Genomic DNA, 18,232 nt, shown 5'->3' on the forward strand with positions numbered 1-18,232 from the left:
TCACACACTGAAGTATTTTACTTTATTCAGGAATGTACAACTGCAGTCTTTGCTTATAGAAAATAAGCTGATGAGAAAACGCCAGTTATATCGCTTTTGCAGTGGTTTACACGTATACGCACTGCTTTTTGTAAATGCCATTTATATATGCACTGCTTGGGAAGACAGTGTACGCACCAGCAGAGCTGTCTGTATGCAGGCTAAGCTTTTGGTGCAGGCAGATGACATAAGAACTGGGAAATAGCATGACATGGAATTAACTTCTGACACTAGGACATCGTGGTACTTTGAGCATTGCTTAGCCAGTTTAGAGTTTAAGAGAGTGGGATCAGACCAAGCCTACTCTTTTATTAAGCAGACTCTATCACTTCCTTTCATATGTCCCTTTCTGAACACGCTCTGGGCAGAGAGCCTTGAGCAGAATATATGGGATATGGCTGTTTCCTATGCATTACCTTAACTGGCAACAATCAGGTAAGACTCAGTTTGGACATTTAATAAATTAAAGTATCCCATCCCCATCGCCTCCAATTTTAACCATGTGGGCACAGAAGACAGTTGGAGAGGACCTGAAGATGATGTCATCACTGAGACTCTTGGTCTGCTAGTAGGGTGCAAGGGAGAGCGCTGGGATTAAGGAGCCTGAATTTCCCATGGAGGCAAGAGGGAGAAGTAAGGGCTTGCAGGGGAACATTCAGATCACCCACATGAGTACCTGAAGTCAGGCAGTGCAGCTACTCCATTCCCAAGGTACATGGGGCTCTCTGCATGATTCTTTGCAGAAAGTGGAGCAGAAAACTCCATCGTACCACTCATGATCTCCTTCTTGTTTTAATTCTTGTAAGAAGCTTCTGAAATTTTAAAAGGTTTGTAGTTTTTCAAACAGTATTTGGACTTATTTTTTGCTACATGCTGAGGAGCTAAAAGCATTACTTACTGTGTATTCAAGGAAGATTTTTCAAGTGAAAGGGAAGATTTTTAAACTTTAAAATCTGCCTGGGTCACAGACAAGTGAATCTACCCAAGCAGACCGCATGCCAGGACCCTCTGCATACCTCCACAAAACAATGACACTTTGGCAGTGGCTCTTGTGCATTTTTATAAAAACATTGATTTGACTTCTCTTCCTACTTAAAGTTTTACGCTCAGTGGATACATAATCAGTTTCTAAGTCAGGAGTGAAAAACTGTTCAACAATATAACACACTGCTGAAAAAGGCAGCCATTCAAACAGCAGTAGTCTTGCCAGCTTTTAAAATATTACTTCAAAGGCAGTGTCTTCAAGCTGTTGTAGGTTCTTAAGCATTTGGTACATATAAGGATATGTTTTGCTTTGGGTGTAGGGTTTTTGGTGGGGTTTTTTGTTTGGTTGGTTTGGGTTTTTTTACATAATTAGAAAGTGAATTACAGGTACTGTGCTGGGATGCTCAACCAATTTACCTAGGAAAAGTAAAACTACTTTATTCAAAGAAACAACCTTCTATATCTTGATATGGTTCTTCACCTTATCAACTTCACCTCACCCATTCAGGCTCAACTCAGACCACAAAAAATACTTCAGGTAACCATCTCATCATTACTACATTTTAAATGAAACGGAATCCACATATCAGTCCAAAATGTCAACATGAATAAATACCTAAATGACTTATTAATCCTCCTTTTGCTCAGAGGAAGCAAGTTCTTCAACTACACGTGGTCTGTAGGGGAAAAAACCCTCTCCTCCTTGTAGAAAAAGTCGAGTTTTTCTGCTTCTAATATGACTCCTCTCCTGTATGATCCTATGACCGTACTGTTTTTGATCCTCTTTCAGTTGTATCTGATGTATTTGATTCTCTACCGTATGATTCAGCAGAGAATCATATTCTTCTGCCAGTCTCTAGCACCTTCACTACTTTCTACAGAATTGCATGGAGCTAACTTTTTTCTTGGGTCCTTAAGAGTGCTAACACTCGGCTATACCACAGGGCATGGTGGTTCAAAGCAGTGTGTTTGCTAGGCTCTGCTCCCCCTTCATGCACTGCTATGGTATTAGACTTCCCTGTTCACCTATGGTACTGACTGACTTCTTCAGACAGACTTCTAAACTTTGTTTCCTTTCGGTATATTATGACAATAACTTCAGTGGACTTGTTTTTATCAGAATCTGTTAGACAGCATCTATAAACTCTTGTACTACCTTAAACTTAAATCTATTCCCAGAGAGACACAGAAGATAAGATAAAGGCTGAAGAAAAAAGAAGGCAGGAACATCTGAATTACACAGAAGAAAAGAACTTTTTAATGCAGATTCTGGACATACAGTGGCTAACCATGAGGAATCACAAATGCTAAAGGACTCACAGCTAATGGGTGCATAACTTGACCAGGACTGCCTCAACATTTGTAGTATGCAAACTCATCAGGCTCACAAACGTAAGTGTCTCATGGACTCTCAGACACTGCCTGGGTTCCAGGCTTCCTTTGAACTTGGATATGTTATCACATCCATTTTGATAAAGAAATGAGAACTGAGGAACAGAGGAAACAAAAAGCTTGATATAAACTTAATCAAACCTCCCTACACAATTACAAATGCAAATATTCTGTCTGAATGAATATGATTTGTTTCTCAGGTTTTAGTTGGATCAAGCTAAGTTCTGTGCTCCATTTGCTGTCATGAAACAAAATTTAAAAAAAAAAAACACACCACCACCTAGATGATCTGCATTGCACCAAAATTAGCATTATGCTAAAATGTCTGATTGTATTTGGCTGCCCTCCTTGTTATAATAATCTCCATGTCTAAAAATGAACCTTTCTTCACAGGCAAACAAACAGAAGTAGTACTGTAAGAACTGGTGTAAAAACATCATCGAATCAAAAAGCTGATTTCTAGCTATAAAAAAATAATCTGATTGGAACCTCTTATGGAAGATAAAATGCGACATTTAATGAAAAAGCTACCACAAATTTTCATGCCAGCATATTGTCTATGCTTATTTTAGAACATTTTTCAAACAAAAGTTTGATATAGTAAAGTGATTGTTATTCTGGATAGCAGCACTTTGGTTAAAGGTTCATTAGTAAGCCAGGCCTGCTTGAATTAACTCACTATTCAAAAAAGACCCTGCAAATTCTTGCTTAGGGAAAGGCACTTTTCATGCAAATAATGTGAGTGATTTCAGAAGGACGACTGAGATGAGTGGGAACTGTACCTTCTGCAAATGTTTGCTGGGTATGGCTGTAATGAAAGAGAATTCCAGGCAAATTTTTCCAAACAATTCTGTCACCATGCAGTACTTCAAACCTGACCTGCGGCTTTCTTGCTAATTTAGTCCTAGACCTTTCTTCTCAAGAGACTGCCTGTTTTAAAGAACTCCTGGCAAATTATTTAGTGGGTTTCTTTACGAGTTTGTGGTAGAAACATTGGCTTATCCTTAATTGATAGGATATATTTAACTGGGTGTAGTAAAAACAAAAAGCAAAACCCAACCAAACAAAAGAAACGTTCCCTGCATAAAAACAAGACAATTCCACTTCCTGGCCTAACCTGCCCCCGCAAGCCAGATGCATCGTTCTCATCTTTCTGGCCGAGCGGGCAGGTATCACCGCGGGTGTTCCCACATCTACAGGTGCCACTGACTCAGAAGAAACACCTCCTACCAGTCACACCGAGTTCTAATCCAGTGCCACAGGTGCTGCACATATTGAGTCCACTTCGGAGGCAGCTGTCCTTTGGGGCCTTACTCTTCCCGTGTTCTCCTGCAATTAACATCTTTCCTCAGGCTGCGTCTTCGTGCTCTTCGTACACCATCAGCCAGCTTCAGCCTTGCCCTTTGTTAAGCACAGACGAGGAAGCGAGGCGCAGGTGAACACAGGGCAGAACCGAGGGGGAGAGTCACTGGTTGCTCTCTCATGCGAAATGTTTAATTCAAGCTTTCCATTTCTACCTTCAAGTCAGGCTACTCTGATACCTGTCTTTTTAAATTTTGTCTTCAACGCTGTATCATCACTACTTCTGGTTACCCTCATCCAGTGCAGATCCAGCTGCCTTAGAGGCTGTCTCGACCACCCCACACGCTATAAACCCCTTATGTCCTGTTGTGGATGATAGCCATGTTACAGGAAGGACATGGAAGGTGATGCACTTTTAGAAATGATGTGGAAGGGATCCAGTTCAGTAATGAAGGACAACGAACAAGAGCGATCAGCTGAACTAAGCCCTCCCTTGCTTTGGACTCTTTCCAGAACCCTTACTCTGACCGAGTCATTGCGGTATGCTACGCTGCAGTAGCACACTGCCCTCAGTAACCCAGGTACTTGGCGAATGGAAATGCTTTGCAGTGAATACACTGCAATGGACAGTAACTGTAAGCGTGCTGAGGCTCTGGAAGTAGGAAATGTCCATGCTACTCCACGGGAACAGCGCTGATGGGCACCTATGAGTTCCACAGTGCCCAGCTTCAGATTTCAGGCAGGAGGCCGAAAGAGATGAAACGCTCATTTCTACATAACATTTCACAGCAGTCTGAACAGAGCTGGCAGGTCACCAGGATGTCCTTGCTACTCCACTGCTTTAAAGGCATTCACATGCAGAGTGTTTAGGTACCTGGGTAAGTAAGGCAGAGAAGCTGTATAAAAGATGCCAGCTCCCAGAGACAGACCAAGAGTCATTGGTACTGAAATTGTCCACCTCTAATGGGTGCTAACAGCAGGAGAGGGAAGAGAAGGGCAGGCAGATCACTGAGAATGAAGCTTCTATAGTAAGAGAAGAAGGAGGGTTTGGCATTCAAAGCAAATAGGTTTCAATGTCACTGGCAGAATTGAAGGTATTAGAAAGAATGTATTTAAATTTTAAAATACAGCTTTTAAATTTGCCTATCAAAAATTGCAAGTTGTCTCTTACCTCAGAAGAAGGGGCTAAAGGTATAACAGAGATCACGTTCAATGGTTTGGCAGTCATGTATTTTAACAAATGGATCTTTCATTGCTATTCTTAAAGGCAGACATAAGTGTCTAGTTCTGCTAAAGAAAAGAGGTGTTCTGGTCTTTTGGTATATTTTGCAAATTCTTGCATATTCTGTATGCTTCTGTAGCCATAGGAATTGATTTGGCACAAACATTAAAAAAACCCTGCATGTCTACATATAGTCTCCAGGTTTGTTTAAAAAAAAAAATAAAAATCGAAGTTTCATAATCAGAACTGTGAATAAAGAAAAGCTGACAATCTGTCAACTTCCTCCCCCCAGCCTGGGCAAGAACACTGTATATTTTGGGGTACCCTTGTTAAAGTAATCACAGATGCCTCATCTTGTTCTAGGTTCCCTTATGACACATTAAATACCAAGCCAATCCACACATACCTCTCTATTTTAAAGCCTTTTATAGAGCTGTAAAAATAACCATAGGCATTCACATTCTGAAATACAATGGAGCTGCTTTTTCACTTTACCATAGTACAAAGATCTCGAGGGCTAATGTAAAGAAACGAGATCAAGTGCACAACCCAAAGGTACCCAAATGGGAGTTAGATGATTAATACCCTTGGAGAGCTGAGACTTAAGGACTAGCATCCAAAAATTCTGCTGCAAACAAGGGGGTGACTAACTGGAAAGAAATAGATTAGTAAATATGGGATAATGAAGAACCATGAATATTATGTATTCATGAAAAAGGCCGCTGTGACGTACCAGAAAAAAATAAATAAATCAAGGAGGGAATACTTGTGACATTGCACAAGGCCTGGATAAGCCCTTGTGAAGAACACTGTGCTGCTGTGCACAATTCTTATTGCCTGGGCTGAAGAAGGAATTAAAACTGGAATAGGTGCACAAAACACCTCAGAATAAAGGATTTGTTAATTTTTTTATTTATGTTTTAAAGATTACAAATGCATGGCTTGTTTAGCCTAGCTGACTGAAGACTGAGTAAGAGGATAGGATGGTACATTACAACTGAGCCAAGGTGATATATTTCAGAGAAGTGCTATTCATTGCTAACATTGGCAGCATAAACAAATTGGTAAAACACCTGTCAGAAATACTTAATGGAAATTAGGTTTCTGCTCATTAGAAACACAAGTTTCTAGTATTGCAAGGGTGGAGGGAGAGCAAAAATCCTTACTTTTAAGTTGGATCATGTTCAGTTTTGAGGTGAATTGCAGAGCATGGAAAAGAGGCTGACTGGTGAGTTGGGACAGGATCCTCCTGGTATCCTGGTTCTATGACCCTGTTAAGATGTGTGGTTGGCTTCTGCTGCATAGAAGCAGAATGTGTACTTAAAAGGCTCCCCTAGCATTGTATAGATGAAAATTTCGAGAGCAAAAACAAGTAGAAAAGGAAGTCCTCCACAGAAAAATTACATATTTTAGAGTCTTCTATCTAGACAAATTTACAATACTTTGCGTGTGCATGTCAGGAAGAGGGAGGGCCCCTGTTATTCTGTGTCTGTTATTCGTATGCAATTTATATAACAAAGCCATAAAAGGTGAATTTGAAAAAGGAACAAAATGATTAAGCAAATATTTCATGGCAGTTATTAAAAAGTTCTGGTTAATTGTAAAGGGTGTGGATCAGATCAGAGAATTCTGTCTTCCCAGTGATTAAAGAGAAAGGAAACGGTGAGGTAAATAACCAGGTAGAAATAATGATGCACTTTAAATCTTCCACATGAATGAGTCGGTCTGTTAACAGCTAATGCACTATGCTGCTCCCCCCCGCAATGTAATCAGCCTTTTGTCACATACTAGTGAAATCCATTAGCTGCAACTTCCTTATCAAGTTCCAAGGCTTTCCAGCTACTAAAATATTTGCATATTTAATGATTCATTTGACTGGTAACAACTCTCATTTACCAAGTGCTTGAGAGGAAAAACAAGACATAGTGTGTAGAAATCCTGTTTAAAAAAATATATGTAATGACAGCTGCTTTTAATAGAAAGATTTATCTGAAATACACGAGACTGGAGAAGACTTGGCAAAAATTTGAGACGTATCAACAACTTTTAAAACAATGTTTTAATTTAAGGATTGTGAATATAGAGAAAAGCTTCTAACTTCAGCATTTCAATCAGCTTCTAGTTTCATTCATGTCCCTATTCACTAGTCATTTTATTTGTTTTCTCTGTGATACTTGCACAGAATTTCCTTCACTTGCCTACTCCTGAATTCTTTCAGCACGCTACTTTCTAGTGCTTATGGCATTACCATTACAATGTCACCTTAAAAATACCTACTATAAAATTCAAAAACTTGAGAGGGTACCAGAAAAGAAAACATCACTGAATAAATCAAGAAAAGGAGCAAGCTGATAAAGCCTTGGGAAGATTGGATTTTGACACAAATGTCATGGTAATCTTCTTTGGTAAAACAGCAAACATGGGAGCAATGTGTGACAGTTACATGGAGATTTTTGCCAAGCATATTTTTAAAAATACACATGAATTTTGCATTGGCTCTTTAACATTCCATGTTAACTGGTTTGCAAGCATGCTTCTGAAGAATGTAAAGTACATAAAAATGGAAAACACTTTATCTCTAACATTTTCTTTGATGGCTTTCAATAAAAATACATAGATTCACACACCTTGACTTTTGTTACTTTGATAGCTAACCGGCTGTGCTTGAACGACTGAGGAGACCATACCTGTCAGGCATTGAGTCTCAACAGTAAGGGTAATACCAAGAAGGTGGCAGAGCTGGGACACCATGCCATAAAACCCACAGCATCACATTTGGCTCCAACAGGTGTGCAGATGACTGACTTATTGTATTTTGATACCAAATACAACAAAATCATATGCTTGTGTGGCTTGGTAAAATTGCCAGTCCACACGCTCAACTGACTTTAAGGACAGAGAGGGCAACTCTATCCCAATGCAGCTGGAAAGGAACAGAGCTCTGCATCATTCTCTTACGTGGTAGTACAGTATCTGTGCTCACTCTGCTTCCAGGGCAAATGCAAGACCTTGCTGAGGTTCCAGGAGGTTGGCCTCCATCCTGTGCAATACAAAGGCATATGAAATTCCCCAACAAAAATAAACCTGCATTCATACATATTCCTGTTTTTCATGACTAAAATCACAACACAGCTACAACTGTTGCAGAGTGCAGTGCTTTCAAATGAGACATCATAAAAAGGTGCTGACATCTCGAGGTTATTAAAGAGATCACAGCACTATTATCTTCACAGTACGATGACAACTTTTGTTTAACTGTCTTTAGTAATGTAAATGTGCCCAAATGCAGCATACTTAAGAATTCCAATCATAAACTTATTACAAATCATAAACTGTTAGTTTTTTACTTTGGTAATTGTAATAAGCTGAACATAGAGAACAAGTCGTATGATAAGTAAAGATGGACAGTCTTACCCAAGTGACAACCGTCCTCAGGCATTACTTAACCTATTCATAGTTATTTATTGATAGCAATATAGTTATTTCCAAAAGCAAAATTTAGCCTACACTTCAATTTCTACTTGGTGGGGTTTTGTTCCCAAATGCCTTTGAGACAATAAAACTGACTTCTCTGCTTTAAAATATTTCATGATCAATCTGTTACCTCTGGCTTCAGATAAGTATATGACCTGACAAAAGGAAGACAGACAACATCTTCCTTTGATTGCTTTGGTACACAGCCTCCTAATCACCATTAATGAAACACTGCAGAATGTTGCAAAGAAATATGAACAGCATAACACCGTGTTAACTTGAAACTGATGTATCTTACAGCACTTTGTTTCAACACTCCCGCTCACCACATACATGAACTCTAATTCATTATATATAGTTTATGGGACATTGCCCATTTATAACATCTTTGCTGGGAATATAACATATTAACTGTAATAATAAGGGTTAATATGATACTGCAGATTAATGCATCTGGAAGCCAAATTCGACAGCTTCTTACTAGGTAAAATGTTAATCAGAGGTATCCATGGTGAAGGTGGCTATCCTTTAAAGTCTAACTAGGCATCCTCACAAGGATACAGTCTGGTAATTATGTGCACAGTATTTAAGGTTTCATTAGAACAATCAGAACCCCTTAGAATGCTTTTTTTTGAGTAAACTTTACACCAGAAGTTCCATAGTAGAAATACACTTTTCAGAAATGTAACTGACGATCTTATATTCAACACCATTCATTTAAGATGATAAATTATTTGCATTAAATGCATTATTTATTATAAGCATCAACATGTCTCTATCAATGTTGTTTAGACAATTTACATTTGCATTACTAGGCAATTATGAACAGAAAAGGCAGCTCAGAACATTATATTCTCTGGTGCACATAAGGCAAAATTTAAACCATAACAGCAACCACAGATTAAGCTATATAACAAAAACAAGCTAACAGGCACCCATGTACTTTATTTCTGGCAGCACTAAGGGTGTTTTACACACTGTATACAGGGAGACTAAAAAATAGGATCACTAATACAATATAGCATTCAGACTATCGTAGTACGGCTCTGTGGAAGAGTTAATGCTCGCAGTACCAAATTCAGGAATTAAATTCACTGAAGCCATTGACTTCAAAGATCCCTGAATAGTATTCAGAAGGCCAGCTCAGCTATTGTTGAGATAAATAAGAGTTTTATCTTGAAACTTGAAAATTCCACCCTTTATTAACCAAGTACTAAGGCCAAATTGCATGACTAAACTAATGAATGGTCCAGAAAAGATAACCAGGAAATTACTAGTCAGTGTTTTTTGCTCCACAGTAACTACACCGTACCACATGAAATGATCAAGCAGCAGGTTGGAAACAAATGAACAGAAGTGCATGAACTGTGTGCTTGAATCCACTACATGTTGAGCAGGCCTGATGTATCAGGGAAACTCAAAAGAAAATTAGGGATGTTCACAAGAAAAAAAAGTTTCAGCAGTCCAAACCACAGACTGTACAGGAACAGTGCATCAGGGCGTGCGCATTTAGTTTGCTATCCTATATACCTGCCACTGGATAAACTGAACCTTCAGAGAAGGTGGACCTCATCTTGGCAAGATGTGCTGCTGGGCTGACCAGAATGGCTGTTTTTCATGTGCCAAGTCCTCAGCAAAGAGCTCAAGGAGTTATAAATATTTATATGCCCCAAGAGAAGTCCTAAAGTTTTGGGCTTTGTGACAAAAAAATGCAGCTTTTGTAACTTCCCCCATGCCCAGGCTAGTTCATTTATTGCTCTGATGAAAAAAATTCATGTGTGTATTTTCCTCAAGAAGAACAGCTCCATATCATCACAGAATCACAGAAACATCAAGGTTGGAAAAGACCTTTAAGATCGCCAAGTCCAACCATCAACCCAACACCACCCTGCCCACTAAACCATGCCCTGAAGTGCCACATCTACACGTTTTTGGAATACTTCCAGTGATGATGACTCCACCACCTCCTCCCTGGGCAGCCTGTTCCAATGTTTGACCACTCTCTCAGTAAAGACATTTTCCCTAATATCTAGTCTAAACTAGTTTTACAACCTCTTTTGAGAATTAACAGTGAAAACTGCAATTTATGGGACAGAATATCTTGTTATCTGTCTGTAAAGTCACCAAAGGGAAGACCTTTATCTTGCTTGAAAAGGTATACAGATCATTCCTTAACACTTCAATTTCTACAGAAAACAGCCCCTTTTGGCTATGCAGAGCACCAAAAGTCAGTGAGGTATAGCAGGGTGAAAGTTGCCAGTGAGCAAAAGTAAAAAGAGCTGAGGTTTCAGTCACTTAGAAACAAAGGTACAGGTCTCTGGATGAATGCCTGTGGAAGAAACACACTCCATACAAGACAGGAAAACAGTGAGGCAGATCATCTGGAATCAATGTATTCAGTGCAAGAGTAACAAAACACCCATTTTTTTTCCTTAGAACAGTTATCTTTTTCAACCTACAGTAAGTCTATGGTCCCAAGTATATCAAGAAAGCTTTGCTAGTGTGTATTGATATATACATGATACAGACAAAGCAGTTCTTGTGTAAACACAGCTACATCAGATGAATTACAATTTGTTATAGTAAATAAAAACACTGTAAAATAAAAATCTTCCTGCATAGCTTTACTGAAGCAGTAGTTGATAATGTTACAGTTAGTTTCACAGTACTATTTATCCCAGTTTAGTATACACGGCTATATTTGTATACAGTACATATGCTGCTTAAGCATCCCTACTATAAACAGTGTGCCACTTGCACGCCATTTACAAATTGTTTCAGACTAACTTCACACTTACCCCCCTTTCCAGGGTGCTGGCTTACATACAATTAGTAAGATAAACATAGAAGGCAACGTATACCTCTCCTGAAATCCCTGAAGTGCTTCAGCCCCATTTCCCTGCTCGTCACAAAGCCACAGTCCTCAGCAATTTGCACTATACCACACCACACCATATCATTTGTGCCAGCAAATCCTCCACAAGCATAACCGACAAAGGACTTGCTAAAGCACCATTACCCATCTGTTAAAGCCTCCTCATTGTACGTTGACTAATAACCATAGCTTTACAGAACTAAAACTTGGTCTTCTCCCTTTTCTTCTGCCATGAACCGTATGGAACCAAGGCCCTGGCTGAAGACTAACGAATGAAAATGAAATCTTGAACTAACAGGAATGAAGCAGCATCACATTTAGTGGTACAGAGGGGCTCCAGTAATTTGTCTTGCTGCTGCTGCTGCTGCTATCTCACTAACTGCTACCACAAAAATACCCATGGGCTTAGTTGCCCAAGAGCGAGGCTCTGTTTATCTGAACAGTGCTTTCCCAACTGGCCTGTCATCCATTTTGGATTGTCACAACCTTGTCCAGCTCCTGCATGTGAAAGCTCTCCAAGAGATCTCCTGAGTGACCCTCTTACTTGGCAAGGTTTTATATTTCACCCAGCCTGGCTAGTCACATATGGTTTTGTGGTTCTCCAAGAACAGTGGGTTTTGGTCCTCTTCGAATGAAGTGCAGGTAGCCTTTGCATTCATTGTGACACATTTTGATGGCCTTTCTGGGAGGCAGCTTATTTCAAATACTGACCAGAAAAATCTTCCTCATATTTAAGCGTCATTAGATCACCCAAATTTACATCTTAAATATACTGTCTAATAGGTGCAAAATTACCCAGTAAAAAGACATCTTAAGATCAACATACTTACAAAAAGCAGAAGCAGGAGTGGAGTTATGACAATGCCCTGGAAGAAATAAGAAAAAAATAATATGTCTGTTAGTCAGGGGAGCAGAATACTCTTTACTTCTGTGTCCTTTAGTGCATGGAAATAAACAAACATCATTCCACATCACAGAAATTAAGTGACAAGAAGTTCAACTTTGCTCTTCGCTGTGTATGTTCTTTAACATCTGCATGTCAATAATTTTATAAACTATACTCAGTACAAAGTATCTTTTTTTTACCTCTAGCTTTCCCTATTTTGCACCTAAGCCCCTCTATTCTAAAAGATCTGATATACAGAATAGATCAATTATTTAAAAAAACATATTAAAGCACTCCTCTCATTGTGCTGTATCTTAATTCCACTAAGCTGCTCCTCCTTAGGGGGGAGACTTGTGATCAAGTCCCATGCTATCCAGTCCCAGGTCCTCTTCTAAGCAAAAGCTGCATCAACTGTGATGAATTAGGTGTTGTGACTGTGTAATGTAAACTGATATTCCCCAAGGAAAGGAGCTGAGATCTCAAAACTCATTTCACTTGATTAGACTTTGCGTCTCACTGGTAGAAGGCAAGTCTTTCATCTAATTTAATCACACAGGACCACCTCAGCTTTCCACATCCCCCAGGCAGACACAAGCAAAAAGATTTGTTGTCTTCACTGACAAGGAACAGGTTTAAAGCTGATGATTGGACAAAACAGAAGATTTTAAGTTTCATGAGAGCAAATCTTAAAATGAGTTGTTTGGGTTGGGAGTTAACATGACATGCATCAGTTTCATAACTGCAAATAGCAATTCCCCATCATCCTTCCATCTGACTTCAATATTTTATTATTGCTCAATAAAATAATTCTATCATTTAATGCATGCTAAGTCACAAAGCTTGCTCAGAACTTCTCAAAGGCAAGACTATTATTCACCCAGATATGTCTCAAGAATAACTAGTCTTTCAGCTATTCACAAACTTTATTGTTTAAAGGACAAAAGACCAAAACTTACTCACATCCATCTAAAAGGATGCTTGCTTTCTGTTTGTTTTTAGCTCCAAGTGAAAAACAATTGGGGGGGAAAAAAAAAAAGCAGTTGTTCCTTGCTTTTCTTTTAACCTTGAGTAACACAGCCTTACTTCAATCTTTTGGAAGCTAACATAAAGAAAAAACATTATACGGCTAGTTTTGTATTTGCTTTCTGGGTCCACAAAAAGTCTCGGATCCAGACAGCCCATTAGGCACAGAGAGTTCTTAGTGTGCTCTTAAAACAAAATGCAACAAGTAAATGCCACAAATGATAGCAGACAAGGAGGATCGAGGAGGCAACAGTTAAGCTGTGGAACTTGAAGGCTCTACAGAATTTAAAAACATATTTTGAAATAAATAATATATGCCATATCTGACTGCCCCACAGCCTAGCTATCCATAATCATTTATCTTTTTGCAAATGTCACAGCTGAGACAGATCATAAAAGTCTAGAAAGAGAAGTAGTAGAAGCAATAAGAATTGCTTCAGGGAGTCACTCACTGTTTACAGGGAGGCCTAGACGAAAATGCAGGTAACAGTTATGAAGAAATATAGGTGTTCAAGTATATCAGCTGTAGAGCAAGAAACAGAAGTTGAGGAAGGGAGGAGGCACTAAGAGCTGAACTGACACTTGCATACAGTAGCATCTACAATGCTTACAACAGAGAACTGACAATAAGGGCTGTGTAATGTAGATGCAACAGCCAATTCATCAGAATGACCAAACTCCAGCTTTTATGAACTACTACTAAGAATACGTGAGCCAGACTTTCCCCTTCTTCCTCTTTCCCTATTGGCAACTACACTGTACAGCTCAAATGTTACCAAGTGCCTGTGTATTCCCCAAGCAACCTGTGTATGGCAGACCACCACTGCAGCAGTGTTCCACCTTCAGACCTTCACATCAGCGAAGAGGAGCATGGATGGAGCAGGGAGTGGTACACCAAAAGTATCACTGTACTCCAAGTGAGCATTGACTGTAAGGAGGAGAAAGCACATGGCCAGCTGGTGAGTACAGCCAGCTCTCCTCTAAATCTGAAAGAACTCATTGATTCAGGACCATTAGTCATTTCTTACGCGCTTCATGCCTCAGTACATTTCATAGCGCTTTTATACATTACAAAAAAAGGCAAAAGTAAAAAAACAAAACAAAACAAAAAAAACCAAACAAAAAAACCACCAAAAATCAACAAAACAAACTAAAACAACTTTCCCCTTTATCTGGTTGATAAATAAAGATGGTGTTCTTCCACTTTAGGATGGGACCCGTGACTTGGTATATATTTGCTTTAGAAGCTTGCTGATACTAACACAATGGGCAACAGCCACTGCTAATTCAAAGCATATAATGTCACAAAAGGAAATGTTACCTCTGTGACAACAACACTTCTTCATAATTCTGTATGCAGAGATGAAGAGAATGCTGGTATACATCATAAATAGATTCCTGACTGAGCTTGTTGAAAGTCTAGCATTCAAAAGGTCAATTCTAGCAATTCATTACCAAATTTTTCTATTAAACCCAGTGATCTTAATAATCAGAAGCAAGTTTCCTGTTGCCTCACCACAGAAAGGATTTACAAGGTTGAATTTTCCCATTTGCAACACATACACAACTCCCTGGGAAGCTAAACAATTACCTGACAGAACAGACAAGTTCATATTAAAAAACAGATGCTGTTGCTGAATCAGAGTAATTTGATGTTAATGTTTTATTTTGATAAGGAGCACCAGTTTGAAAAACCACAGGGATTACATTAAAACCAAGGGTTTTTTTTCAGTCAGTAGTGCTGGGGTAACTACGATGGTTTATGGGTGCAAGGAAGGCAAGACTTGTTAGGGGAGGGAACCTCTGTTACCAGACAGACTGATGGAGTTGGTAAAGAACAAACTTTGGGCACATAAAGCCCATTTATATATTATCTAAAAACACCAACCTACTTTTATGTGCAAAAGCCCTTCTCTTCAGGTTTCTATTTCAGATTTGAAGAAGAGTTTACATGACTAAAGTATATCTGTCCAACAAAAGATATTACCTTTCCCTGTACACGCTGCCTTGCTTCAACACATTCCCTCGTTGTTAGAAATGTGCTCCTCACTATGCTTATAAGCATTATGTGATGCATCTCAATTCATACCCACTAAAGAATAGTATATAGAGCACACTGAAGCTAAAGCCTACTGATAGACGACGATTTAGGTTTTGAAGGTAAAACCAAAATCTGATTCACTCAGAATAAATAAAAGGTGGAAGACGACAGTAACCCTACATGGTCCAGCTCACACGCAAGCAGAGGCTTCACAAAGGTGAGTATACTCTGACCCTGGCAGTGTGGCTACTTTCTACGACTACGACAAGTTGAAAAGCACAAAGGAAGATAAAAATTAAAGACTATAGTTTCTAAGTCCATTGGACACTAGCACCATCAGAGAGGAAAAAGTAACTAAATTTGACTACGCTTTTCCCTGCCTTGCTTTCCAGGCAAGTGCTGTCAAATACATAGTATACGGAGATAAACAGATTGTAGATTAGCACTTCCAGCAGAAGCTGAGCATCTGCCCTTGAGAATGCAAGGTCATCATACAGTTTTAGCATCTTCAAAGTTCGGGTGGAGTGTTAAGCTTTCCAACTGCTGCCCACAATGGAGTCAAAGTTGTAAAGTGACTGCCGTTTGCTATCATCAGAAAAACTTTCAAGAAATCCATTTACACCTCTGATGTGAAAGACTGACTGAATATATTTCAATGGTTTTAGTGGAAAGGGAAGAAAAAAATCTCAGCCTGACCCGAGACACTGATACAACACAGGAGTCTGAATAGTCAGATACCTGTAAACACATTTCTTTTTACAGTAAAGATCATGAAACATGTCTTAATTAAGAGAGTTTAAATAGAGGTTTGTGTGTGCAAGCATGTGCATAAACATACATTTTAACAGGAAAGACATACTCAGAGATCCATTTAATTGTTATTTGCTTTGTATAGATAAAGATGTTAAGAGGTTTTCTATAGGTTTCATCCAGTACAGCATTGCTGTAGAGCAGATAGTAAAAAGGTGTTTATTCTCAAAAAAAAAAAAAAAAAGTAGAATCAATACATGTAACTGGCTGCCAAATCGGACAGCGAAAGGAAGTAGCATAATGGATTTGAAACTATGATGGCAAATCATTAAGAAAGAAATTATGCAAATATAAGAGGAAGGCAGGCACAGATCCAGAGGGACACATGGTAGAAGACGAGTAAGGATTATTGTAATGAGGCATGAAATACAGGTGAACTTTCCTTCGTTTCATTTACCCACAGATTTCCCATGCAATTTTTCTTCATTCTTACAGGTCATCGGTATAACACGCATGTGGCAATTACTAGTGGAAAAAAAACCTTAACCAAAGTCACGTCTGATTTGTTGTAAGAAGTAGGTCTAGAAATAAAAAGGTTCTTGTAATCAAGGTTCTGAAAAATGTGTATTTTTTGAAATAAATTATCTACTCATGCTTAAAACTACAGATGTTCTTGAATGCTTCACCAGAGCAGGACACAAAAGGAGCAAAAGTGTAAGCTGCATTATGTAATAAACTGAATAAAGGTTAGTAAAAAGTTAACTGGGTAGCATTTTCATCACTACTGATACGGTAAGGTGTGAGAAAAATGGCTATGAACGCTGGATAATTTCGTCAGAAGACAAGCATGAATGAGAACTGAAACTCAATCTTCATCCGTGTACAGCAGTATTTCTCACATGGTTTTATTTCAAGAGTCAGTGGCACTTTTTGGAAAAGAAAGAGCAACAAAAAAAAAAAACCTCAGCCTGACCCCGTGCCCTCCCCCCGCAACCTGTGCAGTTTTCTGATTACAACATGAGACACAGACTTTACCTTGAAAGATTTATTATTTCTATTTCTTCTTATGCCATTTGCTTCCTTGCTTTTGCGCTTGCAAGTGTGTTTTTGAAAAATAAATTTCTTCTTTTATTTTTCTTTTTTCCTTTCTTTTTCAAATTTGCAGACAACTTTATAATTAGAACCACGCCTCCAGGTCTGAATTAGATATGTTTGTGAGCAACAGATAGCTAGTACCAAAGTTCTGACAGAATACAAATAAACAGATGTTCTCAAAAAATCGGGTACCATCACAACGGAAAAAAGTGAGCTCTCCTAAAGGTCAAAAAGCTTATTGTTAAGTGTTTTCGAGAATATGATAGAGATTGTAAAGACCATGACAGCACTCAAAGCCGACTGTCAGTCTATTCAAATGAAGGAGTACAAGATTTCCCCTACCCTCACCCCTCAGACTGGTCACAGCTCCACAATTCCACATCGTGATGTGACACCTGTGTAAAAAGTTGCTTATTGTAAAACAGGGCTTTCACATACCTGGATAACCAGCCAAAATCTTCAGAAATGAGCTGCCTACTCCCTTCTTCCACCTGTCTCCACTCACTTTCTTTGGAACTGTGCAGAACCTCTTGACAGACACCACAGAAAAAGATAAAAAGCCCTATGCTAAATATACTTACGTGGTTCCAAACTAGAAGAGCAAAAAGCACTAAAAGTCAGGTTGGGATACCCTGCACAAGTCCCTGCGAAACCATCAGTATGTGCTGAATGAAGAGGGGTCATAAAAGAAAAGGGCCTGGTAACAGGGTTGCACAGGAAACTCTGAATTTTGCATATCTCAATTTTCAAGTACTAAATAATTTAAAAATTATTTCCAGTCTGTAACTGAAATTATTTGGAAAACATTTCAACACATTAGTATTTGGATCAAGGGGCTGCAGGAATCTATTTGCGATAACCTTTTTTCAGGTTCTTTAAACAGTTTTTAATTTTTGTGTAAGCATGACTATACAAATTGTGCTGTTCATTTGTTTCTACTTAAAGACAACACTGGAGACAAAAAATTTTTGTTGAATTAGATTTCCACAATAAAACATCCGTTTTCCTCCCTTTCAAACTTCATGTCCATGTAAACGACATAAATGTTTGGGTTTATCTCTTGCAATCTCAGAGATTAAGTTAGAATTGCACTTTCTGGTGTGCTTGTAATTTCAGTCACTGCCCCATGATGCAACTTCAACGTCCCTG

The 18,232-nt window shown here is 38.8% G+C and overlaps 1 protein-coding gene across 4 annotated transcripts in view; it reads right to left on the bottom strand.

The window, feature by feature from the left end:
- SLC10A7 (solute carrier family 10 member 7) overlaps positions 1-18,232 on the bottom strand; it is a gene marked incomplete at its 3' end in the record, with an annotated part of 144,118 nt that overhangs the window by 36,230 nt on the left and 89,656 nt on the right. For 3 of the 4 annotated variants that reach the window (XM_081999050.1, XM_081999052.1, XM_081999053.1), the window contains one exon: positions 12,119-12,154. The exons of the other annotated variant lie outside the window; for it this stretch is intronic. In XM_081999050.1, the coding sequence (XP_081855176.1) occupies positions 12,119-12,154 (36 nt within the window). The remainder of the gene's footprint in view (positions 1-12,118; positions 12,155-18,232) is intronic. 4 annotated transcript variants of the gene reach the window in all.

This window comes from Phaethon aethereus (genome assembly GCF_964289735.1).
Source record: "Phaethon aethereus genome assembly, chromosome: 4".
Classification (NCBI taxonomy): Eukaryota; Metazoa; Chordata; class Aves; order Phaethontiformes; family Phaethontidae; genus Phaethon; species Phaethon aethereus.